Source organism: Bos javanicus, chromosome 17 (assembly GCF_032452875.1).
Source record: "Bos javanicus breed banteng chromosome 17, ARS-OSU_banteng_1.0, whole genome shotgun sequence".
Classification (NCBI taxonomy): Eukaryota; Metazoa; Chordata; class Mammalia; order Artiodactyla; family Bovidae; genus Bos; species Bos javanicus.
This window is the reverse complement of record NC_083884.1, coordinates 44,065,562-44,088,119: the sequence shown is the minus strand read 5'-3', so window position 1 is coordinate 44,088,119 and position 22,558 is coordinate 44,065,562. Positions and strand designations below refer to the sequence as shown.

The window sequence follows — 22,558 nt, the reverse complement described above, 5'->3', positions numbered from 1 at the left end:
GCTGTGGAGTGGGGTCAGGTGTTCCATCAGGATGGAGCCCCTGGACCTGGCAGGCAGTTGAGTGAGCGGCAGAGCTGATTTAGACAGGCGCTCACCCAAACAATAGTACTGAAATTTTTAGTTGGCTCACTCAGCTCGTCTCATTGACGAAAAGTGAAATGTGCTAAGGGGAGTATTATTAGCTTTCAGCTTGCCATAAACTGTTGAGGGAACAAGCCACAAAGGAAATGTTCATCTGCAGCAAGATGATAAACAGGAGGAGGATGCCGACCACGAGGGCGTATTCCTTTTAAGGCTTATGCGTTGCAAACGACATACGCACACATACACGTTGCAAACGACACACACACACGTTGCAAACGACACACACACACGTTGCAAACGACACACACACGCACACACCCCTCCTTAATATGTGTTTCCCCGAGGGCATATTTTTGCGTAACAATACATTTGGTGAGACCACAGCAGCTGCATTCTCCCCGCCCCAGAATCGGTGCCCAAGCCCGGCTGCGGCCTCTCCACCGTCACTGCTGCGGCCTCAATCCTCGTCACGGAGGCGGGGGCGGGGGCGGGCAGGCGCGGGAGCGCGGCGGCACCGGAGCATCCGAATTCCCTCCGCGGCCGCCGATTGGGCAGGAGTCGGGAGGCGGTGGCAGCCCCTCGGCTCCGCTCGCGGTAGCTGCAGGGAGGTGGCCATCAGGGCGCGCCGGGCCAGGGGCGCGGGCTAGGTGCGGGGTCGCCGCCACCGCCTGGGTCCCTCGGCCGAGCCGGCGCTGACACCATGGTGAGTGGTCTCGGCCGCTCGGACCGCGCCTCCCGCCAGCGGGGCCTGGCTGCCTGAGGGAACCGGCCGAGCGCCGAGGAAGCGCGCTGGGGGCCCCGGGAGCGCAGCGCTGGCAGCGGGGCGGCCTTGCGTTTGCCCGCATCCAGAGCGGGTAGACGGGAAAGTCGGGGGTTAGCTGCGGGGGCGGTTGGTGCCTGGCTTCCCGGGTGTCCGCACGGCGCGCGCCTTCCCGAGCTCCGGAAGGGGACGAGCGGCCGAGGCGCAGGGGCGCCCGGCCAGGGCCGGCCCGCGTGTGTGGGTCTGGGCGCTGCGGCCGGAGAGGCGTCGGGCTCGCGCCCCCTCCGCCGAGCTCTTCTGGGGCGCAACCTGCCTTGGCGCGGGGACAGGTGAGCGTGGGAGGGGGTGGCCTGGGGATGGGGCGGACAATGACGGAGACGAGCTGCCCCTGAATGGGGCGGAGGTTGCGCCTCTGTACTACCCCTCCTTAGCACCCGGACCTCAAATAGAGCGGAAGAAGGGGGCAGGGTACTAGGTTCCCCGGCGCCGTGGCGGCAGTTGCGGCGGCCTGGCCCCCAATCCCCTTCCCACCGCAGCCGGTCCCTGACTCTCGGGTCTTCCTGTCCCGCAGTATGGATTCGTGAATCACGCGCTGGAGCTGCTGGTGATCCGCAACTACGGCCCTGAGGTGTGGGAAGACATCAAGTAAGTGTAGGGTCCCCGCGCCCCGCCGCGCCCCCACTTCCTGCCCGAGGCGCGCATCCTCGGAGCAGCCGCGCTCCCACGCTCCCGAGCCTGGCCGGGGGTGGCTGGGTGGGGCGGGGCGGCCCTGGGGTAAGGATCCCCAGGGTCACCGAGGCCTCTCAACCCGGCCGAGCGTGGGAACGCGCTGCCCGTGCCCTGGCGGCTCCCAGGCTCCGAGCCCGGGAGGCTCCCACGCGCAGGGGCCCCGGGGACCGCAGAGGCCTCCGCAGGAACGAATGAAGACGGCTCGCTGGTCGTTCACACAGTTTGCAGACTTGTACGATAAATAGGGAAGCCTTTTCCGTCTGCTGAAATTCACTTTTGAGACTGCCTATCGAGCAACTGTGAGTCGACCTCGTTTATTCGTCTGAAATAAAGTGAATCCCCCGCCCCGTTTATTTTTGGTTTCTATTACCGTGGTGAGGCAGGAAGGTATCCTAGTTTTCGTCTGGAGCTGTGAGCCCAGTGCTTGGGATGTGAACGGAAACAGAGCAGCCACTGGGGGTTTCAACCTGCTGCAGTGACGGTCACCAGCTCTCTGAACACCTTGAGCATTTCAGTCCAACAGAGATCTTTTTCTCTCTCTCACTCTGGTAGAATTTGCCTTTCACTTGTACGGTTTGACCACAACCAAGCAGCCACATCAAAAGCCACCATTATGTGGACTTGCATTTTGGGACAGCCCTGTAACTGTCATGTTCAGTTAGAGGGACAGAGAGTGGAGAATCCCAGGGACGGGGGAGCCTGGTGGGCTGCTGTCTATGCGGTCGCACAGAGTCGGACACGACTGAAGCGACTTAGCAGCAGCAGCAGCAGAGTGGTACCAGGTGGACAGAGAACACACTGTTATTATTTACTGTCTTTTCCTGTGCTCACTGATTTCATTTTGTTGTATCAAGTAGGTGATGGCTTTCATGCTGTTTTTTCCTAAGTATATTACAGTTAGTGGCGGTGAATTCTAACAGGCTGTATTATGAAGTTGCACGACAGTGATTTCTTACACAGATCTGTTTCTATGGAAATTACCAGAATTAAATATATAGCAGTAGACTGCAACTTTTCCTTCCCTTGGGTCAGTATCCTTGAGCATTATTTCGTGTTCCCTGAGCCGTTTATGTTACCACGGAGTGCATCTGCATGCTATAAAGAGAAGTAGGGGTTTTGTGATTATGGGGGTCAATCAAATAAGAATCTAGGCACTAAAGCTTACTTTGGGACTTGAACTCTCTACCTTATTAATACCTTCATAATTTTTACTTTGCTTGGCAGATAGTTACAGAGAGGCAGGGATCAAGAGAAAGATTTTTCACAATGTAACCTATGTATAAGACTATTTTAAAGTCATTTTCTTTGTGAATTTATGAAGGCATCATGTATACCAACCATGTGGTAATTTCTCATCCATAAGATAGAAATTCCCAAATTTCCTAGTGGATGTGTGATGACAATGAATATATTCAGAATTTTCAGAGCACAGGATAGCTCTTGTGGTTAAACAGTCTTATGCATAATTGGATTTAGAACATGTGTCTTCCTCATTATAGATTTTGATGAAGTCCAATACAGAAATGAAAAATTGTACTTCATAGAGAAAAGTGTAGGAAATTTAGAAATGAAAATTATCAAGTGCTTCATTTATACTGGCCATATTTTCCACAGAGGTGGTCAGAAATATCTAACGATTTACAAATTCCCTTGATGTGAAACCTTAACTCTGCCAAATCACACTAAGAATGTTGTTGCATTCTTTTTACAAATGTATTAATTTTAGTTAAACATCAATATCTTCTAACTCATGAATTTATTTTTAAGTTTCATCAAACAGTATTCTTCATCTGTTTAAGTGCTAATAATTTAAATCAGATGAAACTTTTTTTTTTTTCTGGTAAAATGGAGCAAATCATATGAACCTTTTTCAAGGATTATGTGCCCCTGCAAGAGAAATGCTATTAGTTTTACTAGTGTTTGCAATTCAGGTATTAAGTTTGACTTTTTTTTATGGTTTCAGCATCCCTCCTGTTAGGGTCCATTTTGTCTTGGATACAATTTAGTATCCGGATGAGAGAACCTTGCTGAGTTTTCTGCATGGAGGGCCTTAGAACAGTTCATTGTTGGGACCCCTGAGGGATCCCTGGAAGAGTATTTGCTTAGAGCCTCAGAGATCCTCACTGCCTGGGCCAGGATGGGAGACTTTGGCAGGGTTTAACTTTGAAATGCTCCCTGGGAGATTCTGAGTTCTCCTCTGACCTCACCACCTACTCCAGGGAGGATCTCTGTAGTCATGGGTCCAAGATACTTTCAGTTGTACCTTTTTATGAAAACTGAATATATGAAAAACACTTTTTTTTTCATCTCAGTAAATACCAAACTCCTCTAGCTTCCTTTTTGCACTGTGAAAAGCTATCTAAATTGATGTTTATAAAATTTCATATCATACTCTTTTGGTGTAGGAGGAAATGGCCATCCATCCTTCTTCAGAAAGGGTACCAAACATTTAATGACAAGTAAAATCCAAAGTAACAGATTCCAGACAGAAAATCCTAAATGGTAAGAGCCAGAAATACTTCATTGTAAACTCCCTATCCACTTACACTCTTACCAACAGTATAACCATTTCACAAGAATTTTAAATTCCACTGTTAAAGAAAAAGAAAGATTGTCAAGACTGAGGGTCAGCAAACTTTCTCTTAAAGGGCTAGATAGTAAATATTATAAGTGTTGCAGATCAAGAGTCAATTTTGAAGATATTATGTGTATCATCTTTAAAATGTAACCATTAAAAAATGTAAAAGCCATTCTTAGATCCCAAAATGGCAAAACCCGGCAGTGGGTGGGACTTGACTCACGGATTGTCGTTTGCCCTCTGATCTAGATCATAACTGCATGTAAAAAAGCCAAAGAGACTTCTGAATCTCCCTCAGATCCTGTTTTGTTCATTTCCTTTCAGTTTTGAGATGGCCCTTTCTGGAAGCCATGCTTCCTAAGTGATGAGAAATATCAATCATTGTTTCAGGAAAACATGAAACCAGGATATATGTGTGTATATATGTGTGTATATATCTAATATATATATATGTATATATTAGAAAAGCACCTAAATATGTAATTTAATAACCATTTCTGTCACCCTGCCATTGACCCTGGCTAGACTAACATTGATTCAAACTACTGGGTTCAGAATCTTGGTATGAGATTTGGAAATGAACTAATGGCTCTGTTACTTGATAAGTTTTGGAGTGAGTTCCTCTAGAAGACTGCCAGGAAGATGACTCCCCTGTGTAAAGAATGCATACGTATTTGGTATGTTTTTATGTGATTTACCTATACAGGACAGCATACTTTTTTCATTCATTGACTCAAGTCTTCTTTCATTCTCTAGTTAAGCTTATTTTTAAGGAGCATAGTCAAGTGTTTGAGTAATGAGAATAGAAAGTTTATGATATGTTAGTTTCTACTGTACGGCAAAGTGAATTAACTATACATATACATATATCCCCTCTTTTTGGATTTCCTTTCCATTTAGGTCACCACAGAGCACTGAGTAGAGTTCCCTGTGCTGTACCGTAGATTTTCATTAGTTATCTATTTTATGCATACTATCAATAGTGTATATATGTCAATCCCAATCTCCCAATTATTTCCATCCTCCTTTTCCCCCTTGGTATTCATGAATTTGTTTTCTACATCTGTCTGTTTCTGCTTTGCAAACAAGATCATTTATATTCCAATAAAAAATAATTAAAAAAAAAAGGCTGAATAGAATCACCTCCAAATAGCAATTGAGAACAAAGAGTGGCAGAACTTCCATGTTTTATGTATTAGTTTTTGTTTATTTTGGTTTTTCTTTTCTTTTTTAGCATTTTTAAATTGAAGTATAGTTGATTTACAGTCTCATGTTGATTTCAGGTATATAGAACAGTAATTTATTTATACATAAATATATGTGTGTATGTATATATTCATTTTCGGAGAAGGCAATGGCAACCCACTCCAGTACTCTTGCCTGGAAAATCCATGGACAGAGGAGCCTGGTAGGCTACAGTCCATGGGGTCGCTAAGAGTCCGACACGACTGAGCAACTTCACTTTCACTTTTCACTTTCATGCATTGGAGAAGGACATGGCAACCCACTCCAGTGTTCTTGCCTGGAGAATCCCAGGGACGGGGAAGCTTGGTGGGCTGCCGTCTATGGGGTCACACAGAGTCGGACACGACTGAAGCGACTTAACAGCAGCATATATTCATTTTCAGACACTTTTTTTCTTACAAGTTATTATAAAATACTGAGTATAGTTTCCTGTGCTCTATCTTTCTTTTTCATCTTCTTTTTTTCACAAAGGAAACCCATGTTGATTTGGAAAGCTTCCCCCAAAATGTGTATGATATAATCCTTGCTTTCAAATACAGTCTAGAGATATCAGACTGTTTCTAATCTTATTATATCTTGATTTTTTTTGCCTGTAACTCAAATGTGGAAACATTTGGCTGTTGGACAGTATATTCTGATCTTCCAGTTTTGAAAATAATGCTCCTTGGTGAATTTGCTAATCACGAATTAATCATTATGGTTCATGTAAGCAGATGCTTGGCTGTAGGCTAGTTATATGTGACTTTCCCAGTTGCATAAACTTCCCAAGACTAAACTCTATAAGGAAATGGATAATAACTACTTCATGGGGTTTTATTTTGAATGATGTCTGCAAAGTGCTTAACACAGTTCTTGATGAATAAGTGCTTAGTAAATGGTAGCTGTTACTTGTGTTACTCTAGAACCAGAGTTTTCAGGTTTTCCCTTTCCAGGTCCCCTGAAAGATAAGAAGCACCCTTACATGACAATAACTGATTGATTCCGCATACTATAGCTGTTTAAGTGTGCACTCATTGCTCTAGGACAGGTAGTGACTTCTTGTCATTTGACTTTCTCTTTCCCTTTCTCCATCTCATGCAGCTGGTACCTGCCCTTTGGATTTGAGGTGCTCTGAAATGCTCATCTTCTCCTTCCCAGCTCTGAGCACTTTCATTTCTTACTATGATGGCCCCCATTGAGTTTTCTGCGTCTGACTGGTCCCACTTCTCCCCCTTCTGCACATTATGGGAAGACTTAATCTCATGATGTTTTTCTGCTGAAGCTTTACTTTGGAATCAATCCTACATTATATTCTTCCACCTCCCAGTCTCTATCTGTTATTTGAAGATGCAGTGTATGTTCTTTTTCTTTTTTTTTAATTCATTAGTTTTTAATATTTTGGATCCCATGTGTAAGTCATAACATACTGTATTTGACTTTCTTTGTCTGACATTTCACTGAGCATCATACCCTCCAGTTCATCCATGTTATTGCAAATGGCAGAATTTTATTCATTTTTATGGCTAGTAATATCCCATTGTATATATATATTGCATCTTCTTTATCTATTCATCTGTTGATGGACACTTAGGTTGTTTCTATACGCTCTTTTTTTGATTTAGTTTTGTATTTTAGGCTGTACCATGCAGCATGCAGGATCTTAGTTTCCCTACCAGGAATTGAACCTGTGCCCTCTGCATTGGGGGTGTGGAGTCTTAAACACTGGACTGCCAAGGAAGTCCTCGTATGCTCTTAATATTCATTTTATCAAAACAAAACCAAGTCAAGTACCATATTTTGCCTTGTTTTAATCAGATTTTCATATACCCGTGGCAATATAATTAAATTTTTATACCTTCCTGTATTCTTGCTCAAGTGGGTTTTAAAATATTAAATCCTTTTTATTATAAAAGCTGTTTAAAATTTCCGAAGTCCTCTCCTCACTAATTTCACATGAGTGCCACAATACCCATTTGAAGTAAGAAAGGCCTTTCTAGCTCATTTTTTTCCAACTTTATTGAGATATAATTGGCACATAACACTGTGTAAGTTTAATGTGTTTTATGTATGGTTTAGACACATTTTTAAATTGCAGAACGATTCCCACCATAATATTCACTGAAACTTCCATCCTGTGGCATAGTGACTATTTTTTGTGGTGAGAAGGTTTAAAACCTACTCTCTTAGCAGCGTTTAAGTCTGGGATACAGTGTTAGCTGTAATCACCAAGCTGTGCACTGATACCCAGACCTATTCATCTTGTAACTGGTTGTCTGTACTCTTGGAGCAACACCTCCCTGTTTCCCCACTTCCAACCCTACTGACCACTCTACACTGTTTCTCTGAGTTTGTCTGTTTTACTTTCTACATAAATAAGTGAGCTCAGTGCTCTTTGTTTAATGATAAAGTTGAGTCTCAGGAGGTGGAATGACTGTCTAAGGAATGACGTCAGAAAACTGTAGACTCAGACCAGGCTCTGCTCTTCTGATGGCAGATCTTCTGTTCCTTTTAAGATAGAAAGTGTGAAAAGTGTTAGTTGCTCAGTCATGTCTGACTCTTTGTGACCCCATGGACTGTAGCCCACCAGTCTCCTCTGTCCATGGAATTCTCCAGACAAGAATACTGGAGTGGGTTGCCATTTCCTTCTCCAGGAGATCTTCTCAACCCAGGGATTGAACCTGGGTGTCCTGCTTTTTTGAAGGCAGATTCTTTACTGTCTGAACCACGGGCACAATACCAAAATAGGAGCTAATGAAGTGACATACAAACATGAAGCCATATTCATTTCATCCCCAGAAACTTCCTCAGTACAAATAAATGAATACATTGCTTTAAAAAATAGGTGAACTAGATAATTGTTACAATCAAGACCTTTTTCTTTAGAAAGACCTGCTGGTCAACCTGGAAGGTGGAGGGAGGCCCAATGCGTCCACTGGAAGCCGCCTATGCCTGTGGAACTGGGTGCTTAGGGCAGACCCCTTTTCATGACCCCCAGGGAACCCGAGGTCCTAATCTCAGGGCCTTTCTTTGATGGTCTGAAGTATCCCCCAGCCAAACAATCTGGGTTTTTGTTTTCCTTATATCTGTCATCTTTGCGAAATTGAAAAAAAATCATAGATGCATATTACTTAATTACGTGTCAGAGGAGGAGCTTTGTCCATTAACAGAAGTGGCTGAGGAGTGGCCTGAGGATCTGTATTCCCCTCTCATTCCCAGACCTGCATGGATGAACATTGACTGACCTTGGTCCTGGTCCCCACAAACAATGTCCTTCCTTCCCTTGCTGCTCTCCAGAGTGAGAAGGTCTTGCAGATGTTTCTTGTCGGTATGTTGGAAAGTGATGGTCATAGTTGATACTGTGCAGACATCACCAGGAAAGCACACTTAAGGAAAACTCTAGAACCGGCCCCATTCAGAGGCTGATGACTGCCAGGATATAGGGCCGGGGGGCTTTTCCATCGTTGCTTTGTTTCTTTGTTCATTCAACAGAAAACAGGGGAAACAGTGTCTCTGTTTATGTCTGGCCAAGTGGAATGGCTTTTTCTATATTGATACTGAGATTAGAGGCGTCTACTATATGAAAAAGGGAAACTTTTTTTTATGTGTAAGAAATTTTATTGTGATACAGAAATTTTTCTTATAGGAATGTAGCTTAAAGAGTAATTTAAAGTATATAGAAGGATTTAACCATAACGATATTGAACACAGTCCCTTATAATAGCAAAGTAGTAGGAACAGTGAAACTAATCAAAGATAGAGAACTGTTTATTTGTATACTGGTTTTAAAAGGTGTTTCAGAGAAATATAAGACACAACAAGGAAGAGGTGATCTGACACGCATTTTAAAAGGAAACAGATCAGTATTTCTTGAGAGACCCGACAAATTTTTTCATTGAAAGTTTATTAATGAAATTAATTCAAAGTTAATGTCTTTGAAATTACTGAGATAATTATGGATTCAAATGCAGTACTAAGAATTGATGGTCAGAAGCCATGAACCTTGACCTTCTTTCCCCTAGTATGTTTCAAACTGTAGTATAATGACATTAATACATCCATCTTATTCGTATTTTTCAGTTTTACTTAAAACCCTTTATGTGTATCTGTTTGATTTTATCACATGCACAGGTTCACATATCCACAACCATAGTCAAGATACAGAACATTTCCATCACCACAAGGATCCCTCATGTTGTCCTTTATAACCTGGAAAGGGAAACATTCTGACACGTTTATTGTTCCTTTTTGTTACTGTGCATTTGGTTGTGCTGGAGAGTCTGATCTGTTGCCACTTATTGTTGAGTCATGAAATGCTACCTTGTTCCTCTGACCACAGAGATTCTTTGTGGTCAGTCTTCAAATCAGCCAAACATGGGAACGATCAGCCCTCAAGCCCCACTTGCTCTCAGCACCCTAGCCTCGTGGGCAAGTTTTCAAACCAGTTTTCAAGTTCCTCAACCAGGCTGACCTTTCCCATCCAGGAGGGCGACACCTGTGCTTGGAAGGGTCTCACTCCATGCTCCCCACTCCTGCCCCCAAATGAAAATATTTCCCAGCCTTAAGGAGGTGAGAAAAAAATCTTACTTTTTTATTTTTTACATTTTTATCTTTAAAATTGAGGTATAGTTGTCTTACAATGTTGTGTTGGTTTCTGCTGTACAATGAAGTGAATCAGCTGTATGTATACATACATCCCCTCCCTCTTGAGCCTCCTTCCCCCCCTGACCCCTGCCATCTCGTCACAGAGTGCCAGGCTGGGCTCCCTGTGTTATACAGCAGCTTCGCACTGGCTGTGGTTTATGTATATTGGTGGAGATATGTCAATCCTACTGTTTCAATTCGTCTGACACCCCCAACCCATGTCCACATGTCTGTTCTATGTGTCTCTGTGTGTGCTCAGTCGTGTCCGACTCTTTTGCAACCCCAATGGACTGTAGCCCACCAGACTTCTCTGTCCATGGGATTTTCCATGCAAGAACACTGGAGATGGTTGCCATTTTCTACTTCAGGAGATCTTCCCAACCCAGGGATTGAACCCGGGTCTCCCACATTGCAGGCAGATTCTTTTACCACTAGCGCCACCTCTACAAATCTTACTTAAGGTACAGCTTCTTTCACCTCCAGAACTGTACTTTTCCTTCATAGTACGCGCACAAGTTTCTACTTACTTATTTGTGCTGTTATTTGATTGCTCTCTGTCTTATCCCACCAAGCTGTAGCATCTATAGCTAGCAGAAGGCCTCTGTGTGTGTGTGTAATATATGTGCATTAATTATCTTTCAGATTTTCAGAGAATAGAGCACGTCTGTATGTATCACACGTATTTCTTTCCTGTAACAAGGATTTACTATGTCAGAATGGTGACATCTTCAGCTTCTATTTAATAAAATATAAGCTCTGTTGAAATGGGCATTTCTTATATAAGCAATAGCAGAAGATATAGCAGTAAATTATAACATCTCTATTTGGAAGGGTCAGAGTTCACACATGGATATAATAAAAGGATTAAGAACACTGCTTTTGGATTACCAATTGCATAAACCCTCAAGACACTGGGTTGGATTCAGGACAAGACTGACTCCTTTAGCAAGTGTCTCAAAGGCAGGCCTGTGTGGTTCTGTTTAAAGGCCGTGTCTAGATTGTAGATGGGCTTCCCTGGTGGCTCAGCTGGTAAAGAATCTTGCAATGTGGGAGACCTGGGTTCAATCCTTGGGTTGGGAAGATCCCTTGGAGAAGGGAAAGGTTACCCACTCCAGTATTCTGGCCTAGAATTCCATGGACTGTAGTCCATGGGGTCACAAAGAGTCGGACATGACTGAGCGACTTTCACTTTCACTTTCAGACTGTAGGTAGATGTCTATGATGCTGAAAGTAAATTTTGAAACCGGATGAGGATGCTCCCCAGGACCTGCAGTATTGACTCTAACAGCTCATGTACGTAGGACACTCACCATGTGTTCTGCAGTCGTGGTCCTTTTTAGGCTTTGTTCTTGTTAACTCACATAATCCTCACGCCCACCTAGAGGACAGATTTGTTCTTTATTCTTATTTTAGAAATGAGGGAACTGAGGCTTCATGACTAACTCCTACCTCAAGCCACCCATGTCTTAATCATCAGAGCAGAGACTGGGGCACAGGTGGGCTTGTAATGATAGTACTATGTGCTTTCCCGTAAACACGGAGGACTCAACAAGTTTCTCTTTTCCAAAGACAACATAGCATGAGGATGGGCAGCATACATGTGTGTTACTACTACCGTCTTTGTTTTTGTTTTCCTATACTTTTCACGCGCTTGTGCAGGTACATGTGGCTGTTACATTTTTAAAGGTGGATTTACTCAGAAATAGGGCTTCCCAGGTGGCACGAGTGGTAAAGAACCTGCCTATGCAGGAGACATAAGAGACTTGGGTTTGATCCCTGGGTTGGGAAGATCTTCTGGAGGAGGGCATGGCAACCCACGCCAGTATTTTTGCCTGGAGAATCCTCATAGACAGAGGAGCCTGGCAGGCTACAGTCCATAGGGTCACAAAGAGTCAGACATGATTGAAGCGACTTAGCACGTACTCAGAAATAGAACATCTACATCTACAAAGAATATCAGAGACTCAGGACTTTTGAGCAGCTTGTGCGGTTTTGGAAACACTCTGAGCTGTGGTGCTTGTGAGCAGAGTTCAGGATGAAGGACACACAGGGCTGAAGGAGTCATTTGTCTTATGAAGCTGCTGAACAGGGCTCCTTTGAAATGTTTGAGATTGTGTTTTCAGAACTGGGACAATTTTCTTATGAGATTGTCTTGTGCCACCACTGGACATAGTCAGAAAAAAATACCGTTATGTATCCAGAGTGGGTCTTTGGTTAAACCTGTGTTGCCTGTGAAAGGATGACTGTCATCACTTACAGGACTTGGATGAATGAAGACACTGGCCTTGGAGGACTGACCTGCATCATCTGGTGAGTGGTCAGAGCATAAGGCCTCTCTCCTCCAAATCCCCTCAACTTAGTGTCTTCTTTAGGGACTCAGGCTTCCCTGGTGGCTCAGACAGTAAAAATGTCTGCCTGCAATGCGGGAGACCTGGGTTTGATTCCTGGGTCGGGAAGATCCCCTGGAGAAGGAAATGGCAATCCACTCCAGCACTCTTGCCTGGAAAATCCCATGGATGGAGGAGCCTGATAGGCTACGGTCCATGGGGTCACAAAGAGTTGGACACGACTGAGCGACTTCACTTTCACTTTCTTTCACTTTCACTTTAGGGACTCAGACTTTCTGGGAATCTTCAGATCATGCTATTGAAAATCGAGGGGCCGTTAATACTTCACAACCGCTCCCAGAAAAGCAGTGTAGATTTTTAATTTGTAAATGACATAAGTAGTTATTATCTGTGCTTCATGGTGGGAGGTTTTAATTTTAATGATTGGACACAACCCAGCCTTGAGGATGTCCTTACCTCTCTGTAAATTAGACAGACCATCCTGGGATTTATTGTCAAGACTCTGCATACTGTCTTTAAATACAGCTTGTGGTGGGGTAACAGTGTTTATAGGATCAGCAGCCCTGGGAGCTGTCATGAGTCGGGTTGATTGATATGAGCTGATTTTTCTGCCTGAGACCAGACTTTGAGACTCCTGTATTCAAGACGCCTGTGGTTAGCCTCTCTGGTATTAGAATTCCTGTTCTCACACCTCCCTAGGAAGCTTCTTTGCCTACTAGCCCCCAGTTTCTGTAGTATACTTAACTTACCTGAAAGTTTTATAATAGCAGGAACTCAGCGTCAGAATATGAATTCAGTTTCTGTCCATTCACATCCCTTAGGCAAGGAAAATCCCTTAGGTTTGAGTTCTGAGAAATGCTGCCTGGATATTTCTCACAGCTTTTATACCTATTTAAAAAAGATAAATAGTAAAGACATCCCTCAGTTTGAGAATAAATTGGACTTCTACCAGTAATGTTTGATTGTTTGATTTTTGGTAGGAAGTTTGGAAATGTGTGGAGGATATTTAATTAATTCATTTCTTTTAAAACATGCACACATTCACTGAGTGCATATTCTAATCTAAGCACCTGTGTTTAGACATTAGTGATTAAAAACAAAACCAAAACCACAAAAATCCTACCATAATAAACATGCCCTTGTGGGAAAAGGTAATTTGTGTAAGTAAATGATCAATTTAAATTCCAGCAAATAGCCATCTCAAAAGTAAGTAGGAAATCAGTTGCTACTGGGAAAATTTTTCATGGGCACAGGCTCAATTTTCAAATACTTTTTATGGCCACAAATGTATAGAATAGAATTGTTTCCTGTTTTGTCTCCAGGTGAAAGTCAGGACTTTATTTTTAAAGCTCTTTGGAGAGATGGAGCTTGCTTTGTTTTGGCTGCCTGAAGTCATGCATTCTGTCAGCTAATGACACATTGCGTACAGCTTTGGTTTAATGGTTTGGATGCTGAGTGGACCCTCCCCCCTTCTTCCACTCACTGTTTCCTTGTCCTCCTCCTGCTCCCTGCTCCGTCTTCCCCACCTTCTGACTCTTGCCAGTTAGATGTTTGGGGCATTGAGTGTGTGAAGAGCCCTCTCCCTAGATGGGTTGTGCTGCTGTTGCTTGGTTCTGCCTATGAGGAGTGAGCTTGCGCGTCCTCTGGGGACATGGGGTGAGGCTGGTCCTTCTTCCCCCTGCTGTGCAAGGGAAGGCTGTGACCTGGGATGCAGATGAAACCAGGTCATCATCTTTCTATCTGGGTTTACTTGGTTGAAGAAAATGCCCTTTTACCTCATCTGGACTCACTTAGGCCAACTTAAAACAAAGCTCTCTCTAAATATTTATCACTGTCTGCAGATTTCTTTCATAAAATAATGCGCTAGCCAGAAAGAGCTAATGCTTAACCCCCAAACAATTGTTAAGTATACAGGTAAAGATAACACACCCTGCTGTTAGTCACACTGGAAATTGTGGAAACCTATATTTGTTTGGGTTTATCCAAGGGATTTTTATAATTATGGGAAACAACAGAATGTAATCACACAAACCCAGATCATTTGATGATGGCAGTTTCATTGATTGCCATTTGATAGATAAACAGTATTGAATACAATTTAAACCAGTTTTCCTATGGCTTGATATGATACTTTTTTGTCACCTAAAAATCATTGGAGGAGAAAAAGTCTTTCATTTTCAGGAAAGTTTTCTATCATATTTCTCAGAGAAGCCTGTGTTTTCCTCACATGTAAAAAAAGTATGCTCTAAAATGTATCAATATACAAAACAAAATTGATGCTCAAAAATATATTCTGAATAAACAATGAGTCTATAAAATTTGGTCAAGGTATATGGCAGAATTTGGGTAATTTAAGCACAAAAGGAACTCTACATGTAAAAAATAAATCAAATATTGTTAGAAATGATGTATCTGTATGTTTGATTGATCCTTTGCTTTTAATGAGAAAAACACTTGAAAGTTGTGGGATGAGAAAGTGAAGGACAGAGAATAAGGTAATATTACCTGAATTATGGACGGTGTTCATGTGATCTGAATAGTAGCTCACATCCCAACTTTTCCTACATTTGTTGGTCACCCTCTGTGATTCTGGGTAGCTGGTGAAAACACATTTGCTTCCCTCAGAGATCAGGTACATCTGAGGGATTGTTGTTATCACATCTGTGCTCTCTAGAGGCCAAAATGTTTGGCAGCATAGAGTCTGAACAAGCCTAACTTTACCTTTAAGTTAGAAGAAAAGCAGTGTTGAGAATTGAGACATTCTCTCAAAATGTCTACTGGCTCCAGTGCAAGTTGCTGGAGAGTAATTTTTTGGATATTTACTTCTTTTGCACTGTAAATTCTCCTGCTCAGTTTAATGGAGGAAACCAATTATCAATGAAATGTTTGTAATATACTCAATTAGCTTTTACTCCGAAAAGGGAAGAATTTGAAGAATGGGCTACAGAAAGAATTGAGCTGGGTCCAGAGAGATTAGATCCTAGACATAAATGGTCTCCTGGAGCCTCTGCTCGGACATAACTTCAGGATGCCTCGCATGGTCACTACATACCCTTGCATCCTGCCCCTCCTCCTACATCCCCACGTGTCCCTTCATCCTGATCTCATAATAAATTATAAAATTTGCATATATATTATGTAAACATAATAATTTATACAGATTGTAATAATATATGACCTTAATACTTCCCTGGTGGCTCAGAGGTTAAAGCGTCTGCCTCCAATGCGGGAGACCCGGGTTCGATCTCTGGGTCGGGAAGATCCCCTGGAGAAGGAAATGGTAACCCACTCCAGTATTCTTGCCTGGAGAATCCCATGGATGGAGAAGCCTGGTAGGCTACAGTCCACAGGGTTGCAAAGAGTCGGACACGACCGAGCGACTTCACTATACACTATGACCTTAATAACATATGCTTATTGTTTGTTTCCACCAGCTAAAGTGTAAACTCTAGGAGGACAGGGATCTTTATGTTTCATTCATTGATACATTAAACATGCTCTGAAGAGTGCATGGAGCATAATAGATATGCAGTTATTTGTGGCAAGACTTCTCCCCCAGGGGAAAAAAAGAAAAAGGGTGACCCAAAGATTTCTGAGATGAAAGCAAATAAGGAATACTAAGTTTATTGAATAATTTATCGGAATTCAGTGTGAAATTTTTGAGAGGGTGATTATTTCCTTTCACGTACTACTATTTATACTTTAGGCTCCCTCCAGGGAGCATGTTGGGCTGATTATTCCAGGAAGTAAGGCTTAAAAGATAAGGGTACTTATTTTATTAAGGCAAGAGAAAGAAGAGTGATGCATTGACTCATGGTTAGGGGATTTCTAGGGAAATGGCCATTTCTCTGCTTTATGCAGAATTTTGTATTCTGTTTAACAGTTATGAATTGATGACTGTTTCTGAAAATCTAAGTGCATTACAAAAATTTATGTTTGATTTATTCCAGTTGGAAGAAAAAAAGTAGGGCATAGTGAGAGCATGAGTTAATTTGTTCTTTATTATATATTTAATTTAAAAATTTTTATATTTTATTAAATACCCTATCACCAGTGTTTTATAGTTTTCTATATATAGGTCTTTAGTTTCTTTAGGTAGATATATTCCTAAGTATTTTATTCTTTTCGTTGCAATGGTGAATGGAATTTTTTCCTTAATTTCTCTTTCTATTTTCTCATTATTAGTGTATAGGAATGCAAGGGATTTCTTTGTGTTGATTTTATATCCTGCAACTTTACTATATTCATTGATTAGTTCTAGTAGTTTTCTGGTGGAGTCTTTAGGGTTTTCTATGTAGAGGATCATGTCATCTGCAAACAATAAGAGTTTTACTTCTTCTTTTCCAATTTGGATTCCTTTTATTTCTTTTTCTGCTCTGATTGCTGTGGCCAAAACTTCCAAAACTATGTTGAATAGTAATGGTGGATTGGAAGAATCAATATAGTGAAAATGAGTATACTACCCAAAGCAATTTATAGATTCAATGCAATCCCTATCAAGCTACCAATGGTATTCTTCACAGAGCTAGAACAAATAATTTCACAATTTGTATGGAAATACAGAAAACCTCGAATAGCCAAAGCTATCTTGAGAAAGAAGAATGGAACTGGAGGAATCAACCTATCTGACTTCAGGCTCTACTACAAAGCCACAGTCATCAAGACAGTATGGTACTGGTACAAAGACAGAAATATTGATCAATGGAACAAAATAGAAAGCCCAGAGATAAATCCACGCACATATGGACACCTTATCTTTGACAAAGGAGGCAAGAATATACAATGGATTAAAGACAATCTCTTTAACAAGTGGTGCTGGGAAAACTGGTCAACCACTTGTAAAAGAATGAAACTAGAGCACTTTCTAACACCATACACAAAAATAAACTCAAAATGGATTAAAGGTCTAAATGTAAGACCAGAAACTATAAAACTCCTAGAGGAGAACATAGGCAAAACACTCTCCGACATACATCACAGCAGGATCCTCTATGACCCACCTCCCAGAATATTGGAAATAAAAGCAAAAATAAACAAATGGGACCTAATTAAACTTAAAAGCTTCTGCACAACAAAGGAAACTATAAGCAAGGTGAAAAGACAGTGAAAAGAATGGGAGAAGATAATAGCAAATGAAGCAACAGACAAACAACTAATCTCAAAAATATACAAGCAACTCCTACAGCTCAATTTCAGAAAAATAAATGACCCAATCAAAAAATGGGCCAAAGAACTAAACAGACATTTCTCCAAAGAAGACATACAGATGGCTAACAAACACATGAAAGGATGCTCAACATCACTCAGTATCAGAGAAATGCAAATCAAAACCACTATGAGGTACCATTTCACGCCAGTCAGAATGGCTGTGATCCAAAAGTCTACAAACAATAAATGCTGGAGAGGGTGTGGAGAAAAGGGAACCCTCTTACACTGTTGGTGGGAATGCAAACTAGTACAGCCACTATGGAGAACAGTGTGGAGATTCCTTAAAAAACTGGAATAGAACTGCCTTATGACCCAGCAATCCCACTGCTGGGCATGCACCCTGAGGAAACCAGAATTGAAAGAGACACGTGTACCCCAATGTTCATTGCAGCACTGTTTATAATAGCCAGGACATGGAAGCAACCTAGATGTCCATCAGCAGATGAATGGATAAGAAAGCTGTGGTACATACACACAATGGAGTATTACTCAGCCATTAAAAAGAATACATTTGAATCAGTTGTAATGAGGTGGATAAAACTGGAGCCTATTATACAGAGTGAAGTAAGCCAGAAAGAAAAACACCAATACAGTGTACTAATGCATATATATGGAATTTAGAGAGATGGTAACAATAACCCTGTATACGAGACAGCAAAAGAGACACTGATGTATAGAACAGTCTTTTGGACTCTGTGGGAGAGGGAGAGGGTGGGATGATTTGGGAGAATGGCATTGAAATATGTATAATATCAAATATGAAACGAGTCGCCAGTCCAGGTTCGATGCACGATACTGGATGCTTGGGGCTGGTGCACTGGGACGACCCAGAGGGATGGTATGGGGAGGGAGGGAGGAGGGGGTTCAGGATGGGGAACACATGTACACCTGTGGCAGATTCATTTTGATATATGGCAAAACCAATACAATATTGTAAAGTTAAATAAAATTAAAAAAAAGAAAAAAAAAAAAGAAATACCCTAAATCAGAGTCTTCAGAATTCCAGTGTGTTGACCAATGCTGTTTCATAATAAAATGTTAGTTGTAAAATGAGAAAAATTAGACTCTATCCTGCAAATCAGCAATTCCATTTCTAGGAATTTATTCTAGAATAAATTAGAATTTAATTCTAAACCTAGAATTTTCATAGAGAAATAGAAGTATTAGCTACAAAGATACTGATTGCAAGATTTTGTTTGGGCTTGTGGAAAAAAAGTATTTAATATCGACTAAAACTTCAACATGCCTAACCAAAGCAATTTTATGTAGTCAAGGTATAGAAATATATTTATTGACATGAAAGGATGTCCATCAAATAGTAAGTCAAAAAGGAGGTTTAAAAACTGTATGATCTGGTATGTGTTGTGTTATATACAATTATTTTCAAGCATAAACAACTTGAATATAATATTAGCAGTGAGTGAGTGAGTGATAGTTGCTCAGTTGTGTGCAACTCTGTGAGGCCATAGACTGTATCCTGCCGGTCTCCTCCGTCCATGGGATTCCCCAGGCAAGAACACTGGAGTAGGTTGCCATTTCCTTCTTCAATATTGGCGCAGTGTAGACACATAATGCTTCAGAAGCTTAGAACATACTTTCATCCTCTCTCTACAGCTGTGGAAGGAGGATTATATTATTGGTTTCATTTCAGAAGAGAGGGGTTTTTAAAAATTTATTGTATTGAAGTATAGTTGAGTTACAATGTTGTGTTAATTTCTTCTGTACAGCAGAGTGATTCAGTTATATATATATATCATTTCCATTCTGGTTTGTCACAAGCTATTGAGGACAGTTACCTGTGCTGTACAATAGGACCTTGTTGTTTATCCATTCTGTATAAAATAGTTTGCATCTGCTAATACCAAACTCCATCCCTCCCTGGAGAGAGATGCTCATGTGCTTTCTGTGATTTGTCCAAGTTCATTTGACAGGTAAGTCCTGGGCTCTGAAATTCATATCTCCGTGCCCACCAAAATCATGCATTTCGCCCTACATGTACTGTTATGTGGAACTGCAGGTATATACATGGTCCACTCTGCAGAACACACAGTGTCTGGGGGAATCTCCATCCTACCTGAACATCAGCTGTCCTGCTGTTTGGAGCACACACTGTGTCATGGCCACAGGTGGCTGCTGTGACAGCCCTGCTTCGAGGAGGAGAAGGCATTGAGGCTGCAGGGTGGCATGGAGGAGCTGTCCCAGCTCCTGAGGTGACAGTTCACCCAGCTTCCCTCTCCCGGAGCTTCGGGGCTGAGACAGCTGGGTTGGGCATCAGAGGTGCAGATGCGCGCTCCGCCTGTGTTTGTGCGTCTCACCCAGACAAGGTGTCTGACACCTCAGGCAGTGTTTTGAACGATGGATTTTTTCCTCCTCTTTAGATGCTGGTTTGAGAAAAATGGGCTTCCCTGGTGACTTAAATGGTAAAAAATCCTTCTGCAATGCAGAAGACCCGGGTTTGATCCCTGGGTCGGGAAGATCCCATGGAGTAGGAAATGGGAACCCACTCCACTATTCTTGCCTGGAGAATCCCATGGACAGAGGAGCCTGGTGGGCTACAGTCTATGGGATTGAAAAGGGTCAAACACAACTGAGTGACTAATACTCCACTTCACTTGAGAAAAATCATCCCAACTCTATCAAAATAAATATATAATCATTTGACCACTCTTCAAATGATAATTCTGATTTCCTTTCACTAACCCCATGTGCATCTTGAGCTGCTGCATTTATTACGCGACAGATGTGATGGAAGATATTATCTCTCCACTGGGCACCCCAGACTCATGTGTTTAATACGAAGCTCTGGATCTTATCTCTTGGTCTGCATCCCACTGTCTTTCCTAGTTCAGCTCCTGGTGACTGCTACCTTCAGCTGCTCCAAAACCTGTGTCCTCTGGTGTCCTTCCCATCCTGTGTCCAGTTCATCAGGAACATGTGGAAGCTGTCTTCAGATTAGCTGGGGTCGGGGCTACTTGCTCCCTCCACTGCTTTCACTCTGAGTCCTGTCATCAGCCTTTCTCACCTGAATGTCCCAGTGGCCTCCTAGCTGGTCTCCTCCTCTGTCCGTGCTCTGTTCTTGCTCTGTCCTTTCTCTGACCTTGCTCTGTCTTTGCTGTTACATTGCTATGACCTTGTTATGACCTTACTATGTCTTGTACTGACCTTGCTATGACCTCGCTCTGTCTCTGATATGATCTTGCCCTGTCCTTCTCTGACCTTGTTATGACATTGCTATGACATTGCTCTGTCCTTGTTCTGACCTTGCTCCATTTTATATGCCTTCAGTCCATGCCCAGTGCAGCTGGAGGGTCCATCCGCTCATTGAGGCCTCGGTTGTTCCTCCCACACCCTGCCAGTGCTTTGCACCTGTGAGCTGCCCAGGCCTCTCAGGGCTCCCTGCAGAGATGCTTCACACCTGACTCCACTGCCAGCTTCTCCATGATGCTTCTGGTTTTGTACTTGAGCCCCTCCGCACCTTGACCAGCTTTACTTTTCTCCAAACTAGTTACCATTATCTGTCATCTATGTATCTATCTGTCTATCTATCATCTATCCATCTATCATCTGTATATCTGTCCATCTACAGTTCAGGGTTTCAAAGAGTTGGGCACAACTGAGCGACTGAATTGAACTGGACCTATCTAATATATATCTTAGCTTTATGCCTCTTCTGTCCCCTGTTTTAGAATACATTTGTCCCAAGAGCTCCCTACTTTATCCCACTAAAGGGTGAATCTCTAGGGCCTCTAACTGTGCCTGGAACACATAGGGACTCAACATATATTTGTTGACTGTTTACTTAATCAAAAGCTATTTCTTGATTATATTCATTATCGGGTATAGTTCTGGGCATTAGAGTACTATACAAATGTTATTGTTGTTAAAATTACTTAAATATATTATTTTTAATTTGGGGAGGGAGATGTGAAATAAGATTTTTTTTTTTTTTGATAGGTACATGAAATTGATTTAAACAAATTTGCCAGAAGTGAATTCTCTTTCAAATAAAAAATTATTTTTATATAATCATTGTAGGTGTAGTATCTGTTCTTTCCTTTCAACTTTTCACCCTGTCTGCCTTGTTTTTGTTTTCTAGAAAAGAGGCACAATTAGATGAAGAAGGACAGTTTCTTGTCCGAATAATTTATGATGATTCTAAAACATATGATTTGGTTGCTGCTGCAAGCAAGGTCCTCAGTAAGTTGAACGCGACTTTCTTTCTTTGGCTAAGCTGCACGTCGATGTCCAAGGGCATGCATGGTCCAAGGTCACACTGTATGGTTGCACAGGTTGTGCACTGTACAACCCCGATGGGAGGACAGTCACATATAGTATTAGGTCAGGCTACACTAAGTTGTGTTATTCTTTTTACAAACTCTTTAGAGAATAGAGGAGCTCTCTGCCTCTCCCCACAAAAAGCCATGCGTTGAGGAAGCAAAAAATTGTTGATACTTAATGTAATAAGTTAATGATGTAAAAATAACTTAATGTTGCAGTGTCAACATCACAGTAATTACAAAAATGTATTATGTAGAAAATGTTATCTCCAAATCTCTTTTGTAATCACAAGTTTTGTTAGGTAATGGTAAAAGAAACAAGAAACTGAGATCTACATGAGACAAAACTCATGCAAAGAAGGCAAAGTCAAAAAAAAAGCTTCATTGGAAAAAAGTTGTTCTCAAAGTAGTATCTCTTATCATTGTAGTACTTAATTTATACCGAGGCTACAGTTTGCATAGACTAGATGGATGCTTTTTAGCTTTGTCAAAATAGCTAGAAGAGAAAAGGCTACCTTTTGTAAAATACAAGAATTACTGTAAAAGTATGGTAAATTGTTAATAAGAAAAATATCCAGCATCACTAGTAATCAAAATTGACACAAATATGAAATAATTTTTATATAAATTTGGCAATTAAAAAATTAAAAATCTAGTGTAGTCAAGGGTAGAGTTAAAGGGGAAATCATACACATTTAAAATCTGATGG

General features: G+C 41.7%; 1 protein-coding gene across 2 annotated transcripts in view; it reads left to right on the top strand.

The window, feature by feature from the left end:
- The first annotated feature begins 532 nt into the window (after positions 1 to 532).
- The window catches only part of GUCY1B1 (guanylate cyclase 1 soluble subunit beta 1), a 62,967-nt gene continuing 40,941 nt past the window's right edge, over positions 533 to 22,558 (top strand). The window contains exons 1-3 of one of the 2 annotated variants that reach the window (XM_061384347.1): positions 533 to 787; positions 1,416 to 1,489; positions 21,669 to 21,769. In XM_061384347.1, coding sequence (XP_061240331.1) covers positions 785 to 787; positions 1,416 to 1,489; positions 21,669 to 21,769 — 178 coding nt within the window. In that variant the 5' untranslated portion in view covers positions 533 to 784. Of the gene's footprint in view, positions 788 to 1,002; positions 1,174 to 1,415; positions 1,490 to 21,668; positions 21,770 to 22,558 lie in introns of those variants that run through there. The other variant, XM_061384348.1, reaches the window with a different exon arrangement.